Source organism: Haliotis cracherodii, unplaced genomic scaffold, assembly GCF_022045235.1.
Source record: "Haliotis cracherodii isolate W230 unplaced genomic scaffold, xgHalCrac1.p SCAF_3, whole genome shotgun sequence".
NCBI lineage: Eukaryota > Metazoa > Mollusca > Gastropoda > Lepetellida > Haliotidae > Haliotis > Haliotis cracherodii.
This window is the reverse complement of record NW_027266286.1, coordinates 17,940,653-17,959,831: the sequence shown is the minus strand read 5'-3', so window position 1 is coordinate 17,959,831 and position 19,179 is coordinate 17,940,653. Positions and strand designations below refer to the sequence as shown.

General features: G+C 40.9%; 1 protein-coding gene across 1 annotated transcript; it reads right to left on the bottom strand.

Annotated features, from left to right (window-relative positions):
• On the bottom strand, nucleotides 1-18,845 carry LOC139476024 (uncharacterized). Its single transcript, XM_071259265.1, has 5 exons — nucleotides 18,453-18,845; nucleotides 6,822-6,890; nucleotides 2,199-2,297; nucleotides 795-940; nucleotides 1-80 (listed from the first exon to the last, which is right to left on the bottom strand). The coding sequence occupies exons 1-5, from the start codon at nucleotides 18,658-18,660 to the stop codon at nucleotides 36-38; spliced, it is 567 nt and encodes a 188-aa protein (XP_071115366.1). The 5' UTR covers nucleotides 18,661-18,845; the 3' UTR covers nucleotides 1-35.
• Between the last annotated feature and the right edge of the window lie 334 nt (nucleotides 18,846-19,179).

Below are 19,179 nucleotides of genomic sequence, written 5' to 3'. Positions count from 1 at the left end.
GTGAGGAGAGCGTTGTGTAGCAATGGGAATTGCCATTACTGTTTTATAGCCTTCTCAACCCTCTTCATCCATTTGAGAACCTGAAGGGAAAAGTCAGACATCATCATTGAGGACAAGTTATTATCCACACTTTTCTTTACTATTTTTCCTTATAGCAGTTAACGTGATAATGTTGTCCTTCGTATGGACACTCGTATAGCACTAAACGTGATAATGATGTCCTTCGTATGGACACTCGTATAGCACTAAACGTGATAATGATGTCCGTATGGACACTCGTATAGCACTAAACGTGATAATGTTGTCCTTCGTATGGACACTCGTATAGCACTAAACGTGATAATGTTGTCCTTCGTATGGACACTCGTATAGTGATAATGTTGTCCTTCGTATGGACACTCGTATAGCACTAAACGTGATAATGTTGTCCTTCGTATGGACACTCGTATAGCACTAAACGTGATAATGTTGTCCTTCGTATGGACATTCGTCGAGTTCAACGCCTTGATTATACCAGACACACCAAACGTTTGTGTTCACATTTTTCTGTATCAAATAGCGAGGTAACCCAGAACCCCACGAGGGCGATAGGAGGTGCGGTTGGCAGCAAACTGATAAAGCTCTAGCCTGTCCATATTCAAAGTAAGCAAAAAGGTAGATGGTACAGCAATCCATTAAAATATCTAATCTACCCTGATACCTTGCAAGCAAAGTGGATGAGTTATCTGGCCTACCAATATTCCGAGCGAGCGAGACTGGATATTGTACAGAACAAAGGTAAACAAATAGCCTACCCAGATCCTGAGCAAGCACGACCCCGCGTCTTCATCCTCTCCCCCGTCACAGTCCTTGTGGTTGTCACAGATCATGTGGTCATAAATACACTGGGACTTGTTCGATTTGCACTGTATTAACTTCGTGCCATCCTCGAGCTCGCATGCTGTAACACAAATAGCAGTTTCTAGAGAAGCTACAAATGTTACCTAAAAGGTGCCTAAAAGGCAACAGTTAATTGAACAAATGTAGTGGCTTTGATTCTTTTCAACTGAAATTGATAAAGTTAAGGGGTGGTATAGGTTGACGGGGTCATACTTGGTCATGTGCCTACGTGTCATAGGGACGGACCAGCGGATGTTTCAGGATGGCGGTGTCCCAGTTGGTAACGAGACTGCATGTGATAGCGAGGGACTAGAAGATGTAGGATGACGGGTCCCAGTTGGTAACCAGACTACGTGTAATAGCGAGGGACTAAAAGATGTAGGATGACGGGGTCCTAGTTGGTCTTGAGACTACATGTGATAGCGAGGGACTAGTAGATATAGGATGACGGGGTCCTAGTTGGTCGTGAGTCTACATGTGATAGCGAGGGACTAGTAGATATAGGATGACGGGGTCCTAGTTGGTACGGGACTTCGTGTAATAGCGAGAGACTAGAAGATGTAGGATGACGGGGTCCTAGTTGGTACGAGACTTCGTGTAATAGCGAGGGACCAGAAGATGTATGATGACGGGGTCCTAGTTGGTACGAGACTTCGTGTAATAGCGACGGACTAGTAGATGTAGGATGACGGGTTCCTAGTTGGTAACGAGACTACGTGTGATAGCGAGGGACTAGCAGATGTAGGATGACGGGTTCCTAGTTGGTAACGAGACTACGTGTGATAGCGAGGGACTAGTATATGTAGGATGACGGGGTCCTAGTTGGTCGTTAGACTACGTGTGATAGCGAGGAACTAGTAGATGTAGGATGACGGGGTCCTAGTTGGTCGTGAGACTACGTGTAACAGCGAGGGACTAGTAGATGTAGGATGACGGGGTCCTAGTTGTAACGCGACTACGTGTAATAGCGAGGGACTAGTAGATATAGGATGACGGGGTCCTAATTGGTCGTGAGACTACGTGTAACATCGAGGGACTAGTAGATGTAGGATGACGGGGTCCTAGTTGGTCGTTAGACTACGTACGATAGCGAGGGACTAGTAGATGTAGGATGATGGGGTCCTAGTTGGTCGTTAGACTACGTATAATAGCGAGGGACTAGTAGATGTAGGATGACGGGGTCCTAGTTGGTCGTTAGACTACGTGTGGTATTAAGAGCTCTAAAGATGTTGCAGCTTTCATCATTTGAATTTTATGTCTGATGCCATGTGAAAACCAAGTGTTAAATAATTTAATGGAGTGTCAAATAATGCATTTACCATCACGCTTGTAGGTATCCTTTCTCTGTGGATGCCCGCGATACACTGGGATAGCGTCTGTGTTGGCGAACGCGGACATGTAAGACGATGTGTGGTGACCTGAAACAGTGAAAAAACATCCAAATAAATTTGTCCTGTCGGAGTAATACTGCATCAAATACTTCGTTTATAAAGTATTGAATTAGAGTCAGTCACAGCCTTATCATCATTAATCTTGACGACACAGCATAATTGCTTTATGAATATTTCAGATGAATCTGTTTTCATCTCTTGAATGTTACAAACAAAAGATGAAAAAAATCAATTCATTGGTTATACATCCTTTAACATCGTCGCGGGTATAATGTATCTATTCAATGTGCTCCATTGTGCTATTTAAAACATCTCATTTTTATTAAGCATGGTGATGATGCTTTGAAATTTTAAACTTTTGCACTTTCGCAATTGTTCTTTGAAATAATGTAGTATCACATTTTTCATGATTTGAAATCTACACCATGTCTGACAAAAATCTGAAAGCGTTTTCATCATATGCACTCAGATGGTCGTATTAATTTGCTTTGCGTGGAAACATTTGAAGGACAACTGTTAATCATCGTACACTGGTTCTTAGAGTTCAGTGTTTTATAGAGTTGGTTGGTTGGTTTGTTGTTTAACGCCGCACTTAGCAATATTCCAGTTATATGACGGCGGTCTGTCTTGTCCAGACTCGATTATTTACAAACCGCCGTCATGTAGCTGGAATATTGCTGAGTGCGGCGTAAAACAACAAACCAACTAACCAACACGTTAGATCATAACGGATCAGAATAGAGCCAAATAAATTGCCATGTTTGTTCACATAAACCTGCCCACACCAGGAAGCCTTTTAAGGATAGCGTTATGCAATATGCTTCAGCTAGTTGGTATCGCATATACATGTATGTATAAAGTTCTCACTAGTTATATCCGATCGATATCACAATTAATTACATGGTAAACATATTCATGGCAAAGGAACTCTATACTCATGCACCTATGTTACAAAATCACACTCTTGTGTATGCAGTCATAACCATACACACACAATAATGAAACAACAGCAACAGACAATCAGATTGTGGATGTTTTAGAGTAAAACGACAAGGTAAATCCATTTAGAAATACTATTCAGAAAGGAACTATTTGTAGTGACATGATGCTACTTCCTACCATCTATGAGAACTAGGACTAGGATTATATCGTATTGCAAGTGATGCTGCGATAAAACTCTAGGCACGTGGAGGATCAGATGACTGCCACTACTGTGGGCGCCCACACCAATGGTTCTCTGCGTTTGGACGACATTTCTTGTAATTTCTTATTGTAATAAAGAACTCGTTCATCCATATATCTTATCCTTACTTAGTACTTCAACTTCTAAATGCCTCTCAAAGAAGAAATGTCCTACTTGGACTAATATGTTATTGATTATATGTTCTCGTGGGGTTTTCTTTAGGTGAAACTTGACTTTCCTGTGCATGTGTTCCTGACGGGTGCCAACGGTGGGGCAGGATACGCTCGTCGTTCCGCAAACACTTGGTATGATTACTATTCTTATAATTATGGAAATATATTCTCTTTTTTATTTCAAAGTAATACAGTTATCATGTTCAGCCAAAGAAATGACCTATGGCATGCTGGTTGGTATCGCTATGTAGAGTTGCTCCCCTTTGCTGCCAGGATCTGCTAGCCATGGGTTCAAATCCAAATTCGCCCGGGGAATAATCCTCTGTTTCTCATAACTTCAACGACAGTCCCCACTATTAAGTTGACACGCCTTTATAAAAGTTAAAAACTGTTCAAAATGGCGTTGAATTCCAAGTTACACAGCCCCATAGCAAAAACCACTCAAAGACAAAGAGTGTGTCTATATAGACCCGATTCACTGCATTAAACCATGGTGCCGACATTGCAGCCTCTGTGAATAACACAGACTTACTCTCAGCTATATATTTTCAGAAAATACTTTCATTCTGTGGATGAGCACATTCGCCGATATGCTACAATACGGCACATTAGAACGTGGCGTGGAGAGGGTCCAACGTCGTGTTTGTCATGTCAATACGAGGCAGTGTATTGCCATTTAGGTGAACAAACCATTCCCATTCATAGGAGCGGTAATCTACAATGAGATAATTGTCCTGAAAAGAAAAGGCAATTTCCATTCACCAAATCCTTCACGATGCGGGGGTGGGGAATAATGTCTGTCAACAGCATGCATTTCTCAATGCTAACATTCTGTCAAAGAGAAAATAATAAAATCAATAGGACAATGGAGGAATGTTTATTCAAATGTTCATGCCAAAGACGTGCGAGTCGTATTTCAATGACAAAGCAGCTAAAAACTACATCTGAATGTGCGAACACGCAGTCGGCATAACGACTGAAGTGGATGCATCCGGTCTGTTACTGAAGTAAAAGTACATGACTGTTTGTCTACACATTGTGTGTTTGTACAATACTTAACTGTGTTACTCCAAAAACAATTTATTTTTGCCACGGTTTGATCATTACTAGCGTATTGGGGTTTTATTAGAGCGTTCATATATGTTGTTACTTTCTGTTAAAAAAAGTGTTGTTTAACTTGATGATGAAAATATTGATACTTATGTGTTATGGTTGGGTAACATTTGGATAATAAGAATGTAGATAGTTCTATTGGAAACAAATGTTAGAGTATTGTATTTTCTTTCAATACATTATATTCAAATAAATGAGACAAAACCCTTAAAGTTTCCATAATCATAAGAAATATCCACTGGAATTGCGACTATATCATAAATATAGGTTTATAAATCACTATCGAATAGTGATGATACCAGGCGTTTGCGAAAAGGTGAGCGTATCCTGCCCCACCGGTGGCATCCGTCACAAACACATGCAATCGGTAACAATGACACTAACAATTAAAAACAGCAGCGGAACGCATCAGAAGCGCCGCAACAGTTATGGCACTGAAGTTAAAGTAGACTGTTTGTACAGTGTGATTTTGAACAATACTTCACAGTGTTACTTCAAAATCATTGAATCTTTTGGAATCTCCTTTACGTAAATAGCTGGATGTATTTTTTAGCGAGCAGCTTAACGATTTCTGATAGATGTCTTCAAAACAACAAGTAAGACACAGTAGACATTGTGATATCGATTACATCGTGTTATCAAATCCATCATCAGTATGACGTCATCCTCTGTGTTTTTGTTTGTTTTGTTTGTTTGTTGTTTAACGCTGCACTCAGCAATTTTCCAGCTATATGACGGCGGTCTGTAAATAATCGAGTCTGGTCCAGACAATAAAGTGGTTGACATCATGAGCATCGATCAACGCAATTGGGATACGATGACATGTATCAACCAAGTCAGCGAGCCTGAACACCCCCGATCCCGTTTGTCGCCTCTTACGACAAGCACAGTCACCTGTTACGGCAAGTAAGGGTTGTTCTACCCCTTGTCTGTATGATGAATATAACCATGTGGAACTATAGCAGTAGACTACCGAAGGGCTAACCTCATGACAGGTGTTATCCGATAGGTTAGACAAACAAATGATTTTCGCCCAGTTTCACAAGTGTATGTTTCTACTTATTTGATTTCCAGTTTGGAATCGGCTTTTTATAATGAGTAAGTGAGGGATTCGGGTCTTACTCTACTTCTATTTCAAAGATATCACACCAGCCAGAAATGTTTGGAGTCGAACTCGGGTCATCGCAACACCAAACACGTTGTTTATTTAAACAGAAGCTAAAATTGCAAGTATTCGGAATGTCACTTAATTAATGCACAAATAACACAAGAGACTGATCAACATTGGTTAGGACCCCCTGTTGTCTGTCCAGAGTTGCGTCCCTTAGTCGTGCCAGACCCCGCTGATCGTGGGTTCGAATGTCAGGTTTACCCGATTATGATTCTTTGTTTTGGAGCACCATTCCAAGACTCGTGAACTCACCAAAATGGTAACGGTCTTTAATTTGCATGACCTTGGGTTTCTCTGCAACATTAAGCTGAGAGGCCATGATATCAATGAATTATTGTTCAAAACGGCCTTCAGTCTGCATGACCTGGAATTTCTCTTCAACATCAAGCTGAGAGGCCATGATATCAATGAATTATTGTTCAAAACGGCCTTCAGTCTGCATGACCTGGGGTTTCTCTTAAACATCAAGCTGAGAGGCCATGATATCAATGAAATACTTTTCAAAACGGCTTTAAACCAAACTCACTTTATAATGCGATGAGGCAATTCAGAACACGTGAGATAGAAACTCGGTTCAATATGGATCAGCTAAATATTTCTTAATATACACCAAAGTAATTGTATACAATAGCCTATAGCCTAGATAATAGCCTTTGAAACATACCTGCGTGAGACATAACCATGTGTTATTTGACGCTTCTTCGCCTTATCATTTCACCTTTCTCGAGCTCTTACGGTTTGAAGTGCACATTGTGAAACTTTCCACGATTGAAATGATGACGATCCTGGTGACACACCTGGTGAACTACTTACACAATCCTCAAACGGATCTCTTACAGGTGTATAGGATTAAGAGAAGTACTTTTAAGAGAGTCTTGTTACAAGTGTATAGGATTACGAAAAGTACTTACAAGAAGAGTGTCTTGGTATAGGTGTTTGGTGTTGTGAAAAGGCTTCTTGGTAATTGCGTTTCAATGGTCCTGGAAAATATGAAAAATGATATTAGAATCAGGCTCATTTTCATTTGATAGTTTCCGTACCAACTAGTTTATATCGGTAGAGTTCACATCAGTAAGTACAATGTCCTTAAATGTCTCATTAGATAGCGTATGGTTATGTCTTTACATGGATTAATGTATGGACGAAATCGGAGAGGCTGGAGAGTGATAATGTGCACTCGTGACATTACTATGGAAATTGTGTTAATTGTTGCTTAACGCCGCACTCAGAGATATTCAGGCTATATAACGGCGGCCTGTACACAATGCAGTCTAGACCAGACAATCAAGTGATTGACGTCATACGCAGCAATTTATGAAACTGGATTACGATGAAATACGGCAACCATGTCAGCGAGCCTGACCACCCGATCCCGTTAGTCGACAAGCCAAGCATTGGTTTCGGAAGACCAATTCTAACCTGGGTCTTCACGGAGTCTCTGGAAGATAATTCCTAACCCTATACTTTTGAATATATAATGGACGAGGTAGATGTAATGGGGATATGCTTCAAGCTGTTTTCGATGGTTAATCCAATTATTGTTTCAGAATCATAAAGTCATTACACGCTTATCAAAGCAGGTGCATTGAAATCTATCAAGTCAACTATCCCGAGGCTCAATGAACATTAATCTCAACGCCAGAGAACAACCTGTCTCGATAATCCGACGAAACAGATTCAAGTGGGCGAAAAACGCAAATTAGTGCTGAAAATTGTACGAATGGATCACTGAAAATCTGTCACATGGTTTTCGCGATATTTGAGATTTGTCAGTGGTTGAGTTGCATGGCTGAGTGCGACAAACTAGACCGTATGCGCATCTGGCATCGCCATTGTCCATCGTTTTTCAAAGTTTGTATTTATTATGTTCAGCAGCATGTAGGTGACACTGTCCTAAACACATTGTAAAGCATGATAATGATCGCGTAAAGTGGCTGTTGCTTTGTGTTGAGGTAAATGGTTCGTTTGACTTTATGGCATACATTCGACTAGGAATACAATGAACTTTGATTCTTTGAGTTTCTTTCCTGTATATAAAGACCATAATAGACCTCTATGCCGAACCCAATACTTTCACCTACATTCTTCTACATACATTCCTACAGTTCCGATTACCTGGATCATGATATTTGATTACACTCGCTACACAAGAAATATTAAGAGCTATGTGACGTTTACATGAGCCGTATTTTTCACTTTGTTATATTTGATTATGGCATATAAAAGTTTCTTTTATATTAGTAAGCGTGTATAAATTTGAACGATGGTAACTATTCATATTGCTAGGGGTATAATTTCGTCTGGATAAAAATATTTTCCGATAATTATTTATTGGTATTTATTAGATCACTTACGAAAGAAAACTCTACGATCAGATGAAGTTGCTGAAGTGAATTTTTTAAGCATCTTCTATTACTTTGATGTCTGTTTGCAGCTAAAGATGTTGATTTGGCATTTTTCTGATAACTTTCTTCTGTTTCCCAAGTGCAGGTGGACTGCTGCAGATGCTGATTTGGCACATTTCTAATAACTTTCTTCAGTCTTAGGTTTGCAGCTCAATATTCTGATTGAACATTCCTAGTCACTTTCTCCCACTGTTCGTGTTCAAATTCTGTCATAAAACCTACACCGTGCATTAAAGTCTTCACCTCGTCGACACTTGTTTCCTGGCAAGTTAAGCTCATTCAACTGAAATCTTAAATCGGCAAATAAGTTTGCATTTTGTAAAATTGTTTGGATGTATGTCTATATTAGACTTAGTTCAACTATCAAACTGAGGTGTTCATCTGAATAGATGAATTTGTGGGGTAGAAAAGGTTCAATGTTTCGGGCAATGTTCTGCTCACTGTATATGCACCGGTGACTCGTGAAGATTCGGGGTAGAATAGATCTTCAGCAAATAATGCTTGCCGTAAAAGGCGCCTATGCTTGTCATAACTTAAGAGGCGTCTAACGGCATCGTGTGGTTAGGCTTGCTGACTTGGTTGATGCATGTCAACGAATCAAAATTGCGTGGATCGATGCTCATGATATCAATCACTGGATTGTCTGTTCCAGATTGATTATATACAGACCGCCGTCACATAGCTGGAATATTGCTGAGAGCGGCGTAAAAAAAACATGCACAGGTGTTCCAACATACCAAGGACCATAACCATTGTTCAGCAAGCGCCTTCAGTCAATATCTTGTTAATTTAAACCAACACAATCACAACATGTTCATGCAAATAATATTAACAGTGTCACTGAAACCACCGCCATAGCGAGAGTAATTGAGAGGATTGACAAGGGTGAGTGTATGGGGGGGGGGGGGGCAACATCGGACACTGAAGGGGACTCTTCTGAGTGTTTCATATGACAACCGTTAAATTGAAATACAAAATACCCCCCCTGTGCATTGGTCAGTGCTATAACTGATGTCTGCAATGAGTGTGTGACGCTGGGGCTGTCCCTGCTGCCCTGTTGGCTGCTGGGGACTTTCAGCCTTCTGGGCCGAAACTGAATAGTAATTTGATATGAATTCATTTCTGAAGGCAGTCGGCGTTAGATCCATACTCATTATAGACGCTCTATATTTACATCACCTAGATATGATCGTCAATGAGTCCCACTGTGGTCTCACGGCGTCCAGGACGGAAAATGTCAAATAACCATTCACAATATTCACGGGCACGTTATATTGAAGGAATGGAATGTTTTGGGAATAACGCCAGTAACCAACTTTCCGTCAAAAGTATTGTTTGTTCGGGGAAATGTTTGCACGTGGGAGGAGGTTATAAACAAACGTGCTCATGCATTCAAATAAATGCCAAAGGTCTTTAACAAAAGATTAATTCGAAAACAATGTATCCCTTTATGGCCACTCTGTCTCGCAGTGAATGATCGGCGACATATATTGCCCACAGACAGAAATCGGTCTCAATATAACTTTCTTACGCGCGGCCTATAAGTTGTGACGGTAGTAGGAAAGCGTGTGACAAAAGGGTAGTATTGTTGCCACCATGCATTATAACCCGCTCGCTTTCATACATAATTGAATCTTTCATTCCATTTCAGATTGTTTGATTTGGAGCAATTGGAATTCTTTCCCTAAATAGCTTACTGGAAATAACGTCTATCCATATTACTTTATCGATAGCCGTAAATCGATTAATTACCAATACGGCTTCGAAAGTTGGTGTGTTCATGCTTGAGTCGACAGCCGAATACAGACGGCTTATGTCGTACAGACGACTGCGTATGGCTTATTTTGTACAACCGACAACCTAAGGCTTATCTCCTACAGCCAGGTACACAGCTAACTTCCAACAACATGTACAAACCGTGACGTCATCTACTGTCTTTTTCCTGCTTTATATAAAAAAAACATTCTTTTGTATCGTTTTTGCGTTCTCGTAAAGTATTGTCTCACCGGTTAATATGAAGCACAGCAGCAGTATGCTGTGGTCCCAAAAATTTCATGCTGTACTGTTTTCACAATCTGTGTATCAACATACATTGTATATTAACGTGAGGCTCCACTTCGTACACAGCCTGTTCTGACAGCGCAGCATATATGTCTCACTGAGTGTGAGTAGGCCATAGAGAATGCTTGATATTTGTGTGAAAGTGTCATGTATTGATCAAAATACAAACAAGCATTTGTTGAACTAACCATACACATTATAGTACCCGGGCACATTGCTTCGGGCACCACGATCGCACTTCTCCTGATCAACGTTTGGAGTAAATCGACTAAATTAAATCAGGTGGTCAAACTCTTGGACTTGCGGATGGCGTGTTATCATTCGCCACAAAAACACTCGTGAATACTCGAGGTGTGGTTTAATTGGTTGTTTATTAATGGATGATGAGTGGTGTAGGGTTTGATGCACATCAACTGGAGGCACAGTTGTTGAAAATTGAATTTGACCAAACAATTACAAATGTTTTTAAATGGTACATGCTGACCTGTTGTGACATGATGCTTGCGCACTAATCAAATACATCCCCATCGATAACAATTTCCTGTTGGTTTCATTTTTAGCCACCATCAAACATGGGTGTATACTTTCTTTTGCCCGGAAGTTTAGTTCGGCGAAACCTACATGGTACGCTACTGGCAAACCATTCATAACACTCTTATAGTTAGACACTCGGTAGTCTGCAGGCACGGGGAGGCATCTGTGTTAATGTGAGAGGATGCCATACTTCCTGGATGAGTAGGGACAGTGGATAACGACCACATGGTACACTGTAATCCATACCTATAACAAATTATCAAGTTCCACCCAGACACAATAGCTTCCCCTTAAACAGGACGCACAAGCGATTGGACAGCGCTGCAGATTGATGGTATCATCAGGACCCTGGGTGAGTGAGGTCGCCCATATTCTAATGTACTGGAGCTTCCAAGCGCTCCCCCGGGGAGCCATTTACGTCATCCCGCAGCACTTAAACATGATACAGAGGTGTTCGCTCACAATAAGCGCTTGTTGAAATTTTAATTTTGACGATTTGCTAACTGTGTACCCGGATGTGAAGGGTCGGTGCTGGTTGGGAAATCAACCAATGAGAATCACATCCTGTTGCGACTTCAGGTTAACAATTAAGTCATCTCAAAATCATCTACCCAAGAGAAAGTGAATATGATATTTGATATTTCTTGTTGTGACTTACCCGAGCAGACATTAAAGAAGGTAAACCAACAAGTGTTTGTTGTGATGAAACGCAACGCTATGAAGACCACTGATGTGAGAAAACAACCAAGCGGAATGGTATCATATATTCTAAAAGTTAAGTAAAACTAGATGGTAATGGCAGCTAGCGACTTCGCGGTATTAAGACATTATTCCAGAAATAGACCCACGTTGTGTAACAGCGGGGTGCTTAGTGCTGAATCTAAAAAAAACACATCGTTGTTTTATGAAAGGAAGAATCACAAGACGTTTACACTTATTCGAAATTGAATATGGCGCAGGTGTTCGCTCTGCAGGTAAATGTCATCCTCGTTGTGAAATGTGTAAGAGTAGGTGACGATGTTGGTTAATTTATCCGTGAGCCATCCCACACATGACACAAGGAACGCATCAACCTGAAATCCCTTTAGTTACTATAATGAGCCTAGTTGACGAAACACGTTTACGTCAACACTGAAACATGTCGGTCAGTCAAAATGTATATATAGCTACTAGTATTTGGTGGGAACACATCAGATACTAGCTAATGACCTAGAATTAACCTATTTGAAGATTTCCAAGAGCGTCAAAGTTGCTTCATCAGGGTTCCAACATTCAAGGCCACAGTAAAGCTTTGATCTTAGGGTAAACATGTGGAGGACATTTCTAACTTTGACAATAATTATGTCCGATGTAATTCCTGTTCTACTTGTACTATATGTTCCCGTGGGGTTTGTTTTCAGGTGAAAATTGACTTGACTTTGCATGTGTTTGTGACGGGTACCACCGGTGGGACAGGATACGCTCACCTTTTGGACTTTAAGCAGAGATGTCTTATGATTATTGAAAGGGCTTTGTTGCTTTTCTTTGTGAGGTGCCACACGATGACAGACGTTCGTATAAGCATATCCACATTCATTTTAAGAGACCCTAGCGGGTTTGGGTATAGAGCATAAATTGTTTGCAAGAGATCATGATAGCTACAGTAGTACACCGGCAATCATTGACTTCGATGGCCATGGCGATTGGATTGATTAGTTGGGTTTTACGCCGTTTTTATTAATATTGCGGTAATACCACGACGGGGTACACCAGAAATCGGATTTTACAAAATTTCAAGAGAACATAACGGCTTTATACAAACTGCAAAAGAAAGCGTACACATGGAAATTGGATTTGATGAAAATATTAGAAACGTTATGAAAACGTTACTAGACTGAAAAGAGTCGCCGAAACACCGTAAACTAAAGGTCCAAAACACAGCAAGGATACCCGTATCAAATACATTACCATGGACTAACCATTTCATACCAGTTTCTTTCATGTTTAAGCCATCGTCAAACATGGGTGTATACTGTGTAAACATATAGTAAAAATACCTACCTGCATTCATGTCAAGATCACGCGACGGACACATATACATGTATACAGCAGCATGTATTGATTTCAAGAGGATGTAACGACTTCATATTGTTTGTTGTCAAACGTCGCATTCAGCAATATGCCACTTATATGACGGCGGTCTGTAAATACTCGAGTCTGGACCAGACACTCCAGTTATTGACATCATGAGCATCGATCCACGCAGTTGGGATACGATGACATGCAGAAACCAAGTCAGTGAGCCTGACTCCCCGATCCCGTTAGTCGCCTCTGAAGACAAGCATGGCTTGCTGAAGATCAATTCATGGGGTTTTAGATATGTACCAGCCTCCATTGACTCATGGAGTAGCTGTTTACCGACGCGCATTGACATGAGAGACCATTTAACCCGTATGCAGTCTAATTATTTAACTCAACTTCGGACACCGTATGGCTGAACACCGAACGTTAGTCGTGTACGGGGCAATAAGCCGCGATATTGACGGAATATTAAGCGTATTAAAAGGAATTAATAGCGTAAGACTCTGCGATACAACGGAATTTAAGTTTTTAAAAAGATGTGCTTAACTTTCAGACAACAGGGTTAATTGCGTTTATAACTTTGATGTATGTGGGCCTGTAAAATATAATGTACTGACAAAGACATTGTTGATTGCATAATAACCTTTATGTATAACGCCGTGAAAATGATATGAATGGATCACTGAAAATCAGCGATGACGTCAGGTGTTCGCGAATAGGATAAGCATGTCCTGTCCTACCGGTAGCACCCGCCACTAACACAATTTGCATAAAAATAAGTGGTAAGCGTATTCAAGCTATCTTCTTTGGAACAAGGAGTAAATGGATTGTATGTTAGTTAAGGTAAGCATATTTTTATTGATGTTAAGTAGAAACAAAGCACAGATAATATCGTACTCATAGGTTAATTTTCATTTTCCTTATAAATTAATTGCAAATGATTCCAAGGCATTTGGTTGGCTAACCAAGCAAAAAGCTTTTTGTAATTATATTCCATAACCCGAAAAAAATATATGCCACGCCTAATAACGGATTATTTGTTTCCTGATTGGTTAATACTGGAGTGGACGAATATGGCAGATATTCGGTTTGCATTATTGCGCTGAACACATTCACTGATTTTATATTTTTGACGACAGTTTTTGTCCTAATTCTTAAATAAGCAGTTTTTGAAGTAAGTTTGTGCGCTAATGGAGTTATAAACGTAAAAATGCGTTGGACTATATATAACTGAGGGACCCTGAAAATCAGGATGTGGCGCTGTCACTGCACTAGTTTACATTGTTTGCTGATTCAATTGATGTCATGTATAATATTGGATGTTAAATGACATATCACGGTTTTGTCGAGTTTCTGTCATCACTGGCGAGTCTTGATCGTCTCATAATGGTTTTCAATCGCAATTTCGCCGCGATTGTGATAAGAGTATTCGTTTGTCAGCACCATATCATGTTCTTAAATACACAGCAAGCTAACTACATCACTTCGACCTTTCCTCCCACATGATATAAGCTGACACGCAGTAAATAGATGAAATGTTTCACTGTTCATGTTTACCTTTTCCACGCATCTGCTGTATTGTCTGATAAATCACTGTAAAATGATCCCTTCTGATGGTTCTTCTTTGGGTTTTGATTTATACATTATCATTTACTGGTGCTACTGAGTAGGTGTATGGATTGCACAAAAACATCAGCGTAATGCGCTGAAATACGTGAAGCTGTGTTGACAAATAGCAAGATCTAACGTTTCATAAGTTCGTGCATCTGTACCTAAGTTTATCAATAAATAATGGTATTCTGACACCAAACATACTTACTTCCATGGACTCTGATTTCAGTCATGCAGTGAATATAATTTGACATTATCCGGGGCATGTGAGTGTGGTAATAGCCGGCAGGGGTTCTGATTGAAGAGCGAGTAGGGTTAATGGGTGTGGCGGAGGTAGGAGAGAGAGAAGGGGGGGGGGGGGGGGGGTATGAAGGAGAAGGGGTGACAAACGTGGTCTAGGTTGTTGGTATGACGTGGTGCAACGACAAACCGCCAATTAAGATGTTTTTTGTTCCTGGAATCTCCAAGGTGTACACGAACAACAATCTTAATGATATCGGCGTCCACACACCCAAGCCAAAAGAAGTAGAGTAGGATATGAGACGGCTGGTGTTGGCGTGATCAGTGTGTGAAAACTACAGTCTTTCTGACATAACATCATCAGTGCCACATCAAGAACAACATGGCGACACAGTACCCTGCGGAATGCCCGTCAACATCCGGGTTTGAATTGGTCTTCACCAATCCATGCTCGCCGCTGACTTGGTTGCTGCATGTCATCGTATCCTGATTGCGTAGATTGTTGGTCATGAGATCAATCACTGGATTCTCTGGTCCAGACTCGATTATATACAGACCGCCGTCATATGGCTGGAATATTGCTGAGTGCGGCGTTAAACAACAAACAAACAAACAAAACCCAGCGGAAGCGACTGCTGCAACAACGCGCAAATATGTTAGTGAGAGTTTTACTTTTAAGGAAACATTACGTTGAGGAACATAAAACATGGGCTTAAGCACTTTTCACCAAGTGGCGGGTGCTACTCGTAGATCAGGACATGCTCACTGTTTTCGCGAATACCAATTGTCATTTCTTATTTTCAGTGATTCATTCACATAAATGTCATCAATGTTTTGGCTTTTGCGTCTGTGGAGAATGATTATTCTCTGGCGTGGATGTTTTGAATTCTAAATGAATATAATGTATAAATAGAGGTATCTAACTTCTATTCTAAAGATTATTAGATACATTAACGTATTTACAACGTTGTACTGCTACCGGAGTTGTCTGTGATAAATGTAGATACTGCCGCGAGCTCATAATGGCACTAATAGGTGCATTTGTCTACTCGTCTTTCAAAAGGCCGGCGCAGTGATAGATAGATGGACAGGTTTTGTGGATGAATGGGCAGATATGGACATGGCTGGATCGATGGTGTGATAGACAGCATGAATGAATGATGGACATTTGTGGACGGATGCATGGACATATGCTGGATTGAAGAGTGTGTGCATGTGTGTGCATGTGTGTGCATGTGTGTGCATGTGTGATTGGTTGGATCAGGAAGAAGTGCATGAAGAGATGGGTGGATGGTTTGTCAGAAGGGTGGTTAAGTTGATTGCTGGACTGGTGAATGGATGAGCAGATGGGTGGGTGGAAAGAAAGATGGACAGATGAATGGATTGACAGATACATAGAAGAGCAGATAAATAGATAGACAGAGGATGGTGAGCAGATGGATGGATGGACAGAGGATGGTGGGCAGACGGATGGAAAGACAGAGGATGTGAGCAGATGGATGGACAGAGGATGGTGGGCAGATGGATGGAAAGACAGAGGATGTGAGTAGATGGATGGATGGACAGAGGATGGCGAGTAGATGATGGATGGACAGTGAATGGTGAGTAGATGGATGAATGGACAGAGGATGTGAGCAGATGGATGGATGGACAGAGGATGGTGGGCAGACGGATGGAAATACAGAGGATGTGAGTAGACGGATGGATGGACAGAGGATGGTGAGTAGATGGATGGATGGACAGTGAATGGTAAGTAGATGGATGAATGGACAGAGGATGTGAGCAGATGGATGGATGGACAGAGGATGGTGGGCAGACGGATGGAAATACAGAGGATGTGAGTAGACGGATGGATGGACAGAGGATGGTGAGTAGATGGATGGATGGACAGTGAATGGTAAGTAGATGGATGAATGGACAGAGGATGTGAGCAGATGGATGGATGGACAGAGGATGGTGAGCAGATGGATGGATGGACAGAGGATGGTGAGTAGATTGATGGATGGACAGAAAATGGTGAGCAGATGGGTGGATGGACATAGGATAGTGAGTAGATGATAGATGGACAGATGATGGTGAGCAGATGGATGGACAGGATGGTGAGCAGATGAATGGATGGACAGAGAATGGTGAGCAAATAGATGGATGGACAGAGAATGGTGAGCAAATAGATGGATGGACAGAGAATGGTGAGCAGATGGATGGATGGACAGAATGGTGAGCAGATGAATGGATGGACAGGATGGTGAGCAGATGAATGTCTTGTCAAAGGGGTAAAAGTGTTTTCGTATAAGAGATAACTTATTTCTGCCATTCTTTCATATCAGGCAATTCCAAGTCACTTCAGGTCATTTCAAATTTTACCAGATGACTTAAGGTTGTTTGATAGATATATTGTACACACATAATCCAAAGTTATTCTACATTCTTACACTAGTCCTACTGGTACGAACGTAGCCATTTAAAAAAACACGATCTAATATTCCCACTCCCAACAACAAATACACTTTACAAACCATCATGATATGTACTTAACCTAAGTTGAATATCTAACTACAAGACTATCCACCTGTCGAGGGGGAAACTATGAACACAACCAATCTCTGCTTGTTTCGTGTTGTAGTACTTAACCCAAGAAGCCATTTTCGGATGTGAGATGGAAACGCCCACTGGCAATCAATTCGTTGATTCGCATCTCACTTCGTATCTTAGATACACATTTTCCAGTATAGTGTGACCTTTATCATAAAAGTACCCACTGAAATGTTAGAATGAAAAATCAATCCCCCTGCATTAGTCTGAATGAAATCCATACTGTTGTCACTCGCTGAAACGGACAGGGCTTCTCAACGTCATAACTTCCAGAAATTAGCTGCCTTGGGTTCAGCAACAATCAATTCAATCGCCTGATATATGCCAGTGTTGCGTATTATGGCATTGACAATTAAAATATTGAATCCTTGTGACATTTCTGACGACGTACTTTAAAACGTTTTTAAAAAGCAATTAACACGTTTGGTGCAATTTTGCAAGTGGGCTATTATAAATACATACTTGTTCTATTGTAGAACAGTCGTATTTGGTTCAGAATTTTAGAATCTTAAACGCAAATAATACTAATATTCATTACGCTGAAAAATGGATTATCTGATATGGAGCACGGCTGTTCTAAGCATAAACTGTCAATCAAGTCATACTTTTTTACTTCCAATCAACGATGGCATTTTCAAGCATCAATATTATCTGCTGTTCTCAAGTAGTTGTTAATAGAAGTACAATTATACAATACAATAGAATGAGACAATGGGCCAATTGCGTCTCTAGGTAGTTGAATGCAGCTTTATCAGCACCTCGTGCCAACATATAACTATCCCTTCATCGGTTTACACACTCTGAGATGAACAAGTATGTGTCTAAATTATTTACACAGTAGATGTGGTGATTGTGTAACGATTTGTAAAGAATTTGATAAAGCATTCCGTAACAAAATACCCAGGGTAATGCGTTACCTTTTCCAGAGTGTAAAGCCTCTTTAAGAGCATTTATAGCTATACTATGCAGCATTAAATGAGTTAAACCATCTGCAATTGTATAGCGCAGGTCTGCAATATGAATTAATGTTTCACGTACCTTGCTTTCTCCTATGTGGATTATGTGGCTGAAGTTTCGCTAAAAGGCTTGACGTACTGGCTATAAAGTCAGCATCTCTGGCACTTTCATACAGTGTGAGTTTCTTCTGTCCAGTCCTATGTTTGAAGGGCCAGCACAGGGCGACGCTCAGGGCGCAGAGCAACACCACTATGCAGTACTGGAGAAAGTGCATCACAGACATTGCCATCTCAAGTCGGAGATTCCTCTGCAACTGTGACCAGGATATATAAAGGTACTACTCCCGGATCTGCTTTAGGATCATCGTGTCAAAATGATCAGATCCTGGTAGTTTGGAGGTGTTGATAGGACACGCTTCACCGCGATTCTTAGCGTGTTGGCAACTTTCAAACTTATTCCCACATTGCCCTAGGCTCCGGGATAGGCCTACGAGTTAGTGTCCACTACACCCACGTCCCCGGCCGTCCGCCATACGTCAGATTGTCCCTTTTTCATTGGCCGCGCAAAGTTCCTGCACCAGAAGCGGGGTAAGCGGGTAGGGCAGTTCATCCGCCTTCAACCCTCCACGGACCACTCATATCAATATCTGCTGTCATTTATATTACCTACTAACATTACACTGCTTCCCAGATTTGTCCTAAAACCTTCACTTGAATTCCATACCAACACCCACATGCACAAATGACGCCCACAATATATATAGATTCACAGTAGCTCTGCATCCCTGTATGAGGTACCCCCTTTTCTG

Bases quoted from the DNA above. Each gene is read 5' to 3' on its own strand.
- LOC139476024 (XM_071259265.1), bottom strand. From the start codon at position 18,660: ATGGCAATGTCTGTGATGCACTTTCTCCAGTACTGCATAGTGGTGTTG. The intron at 6,891-18,452 runs GTACGTGAAACA...CATATTTTCCAG, and splicing joins TCCACATAGGAGAAAGCAAG to GACCATTGAAACGCAATTAC. The intron at 81-794 runs GTAGGCTATTTG...TTTTCCCTTCAG, and splicing joins CGTGCTTGCTCAGGATCTGG to GTTCTCAAATGGATGAAGAG.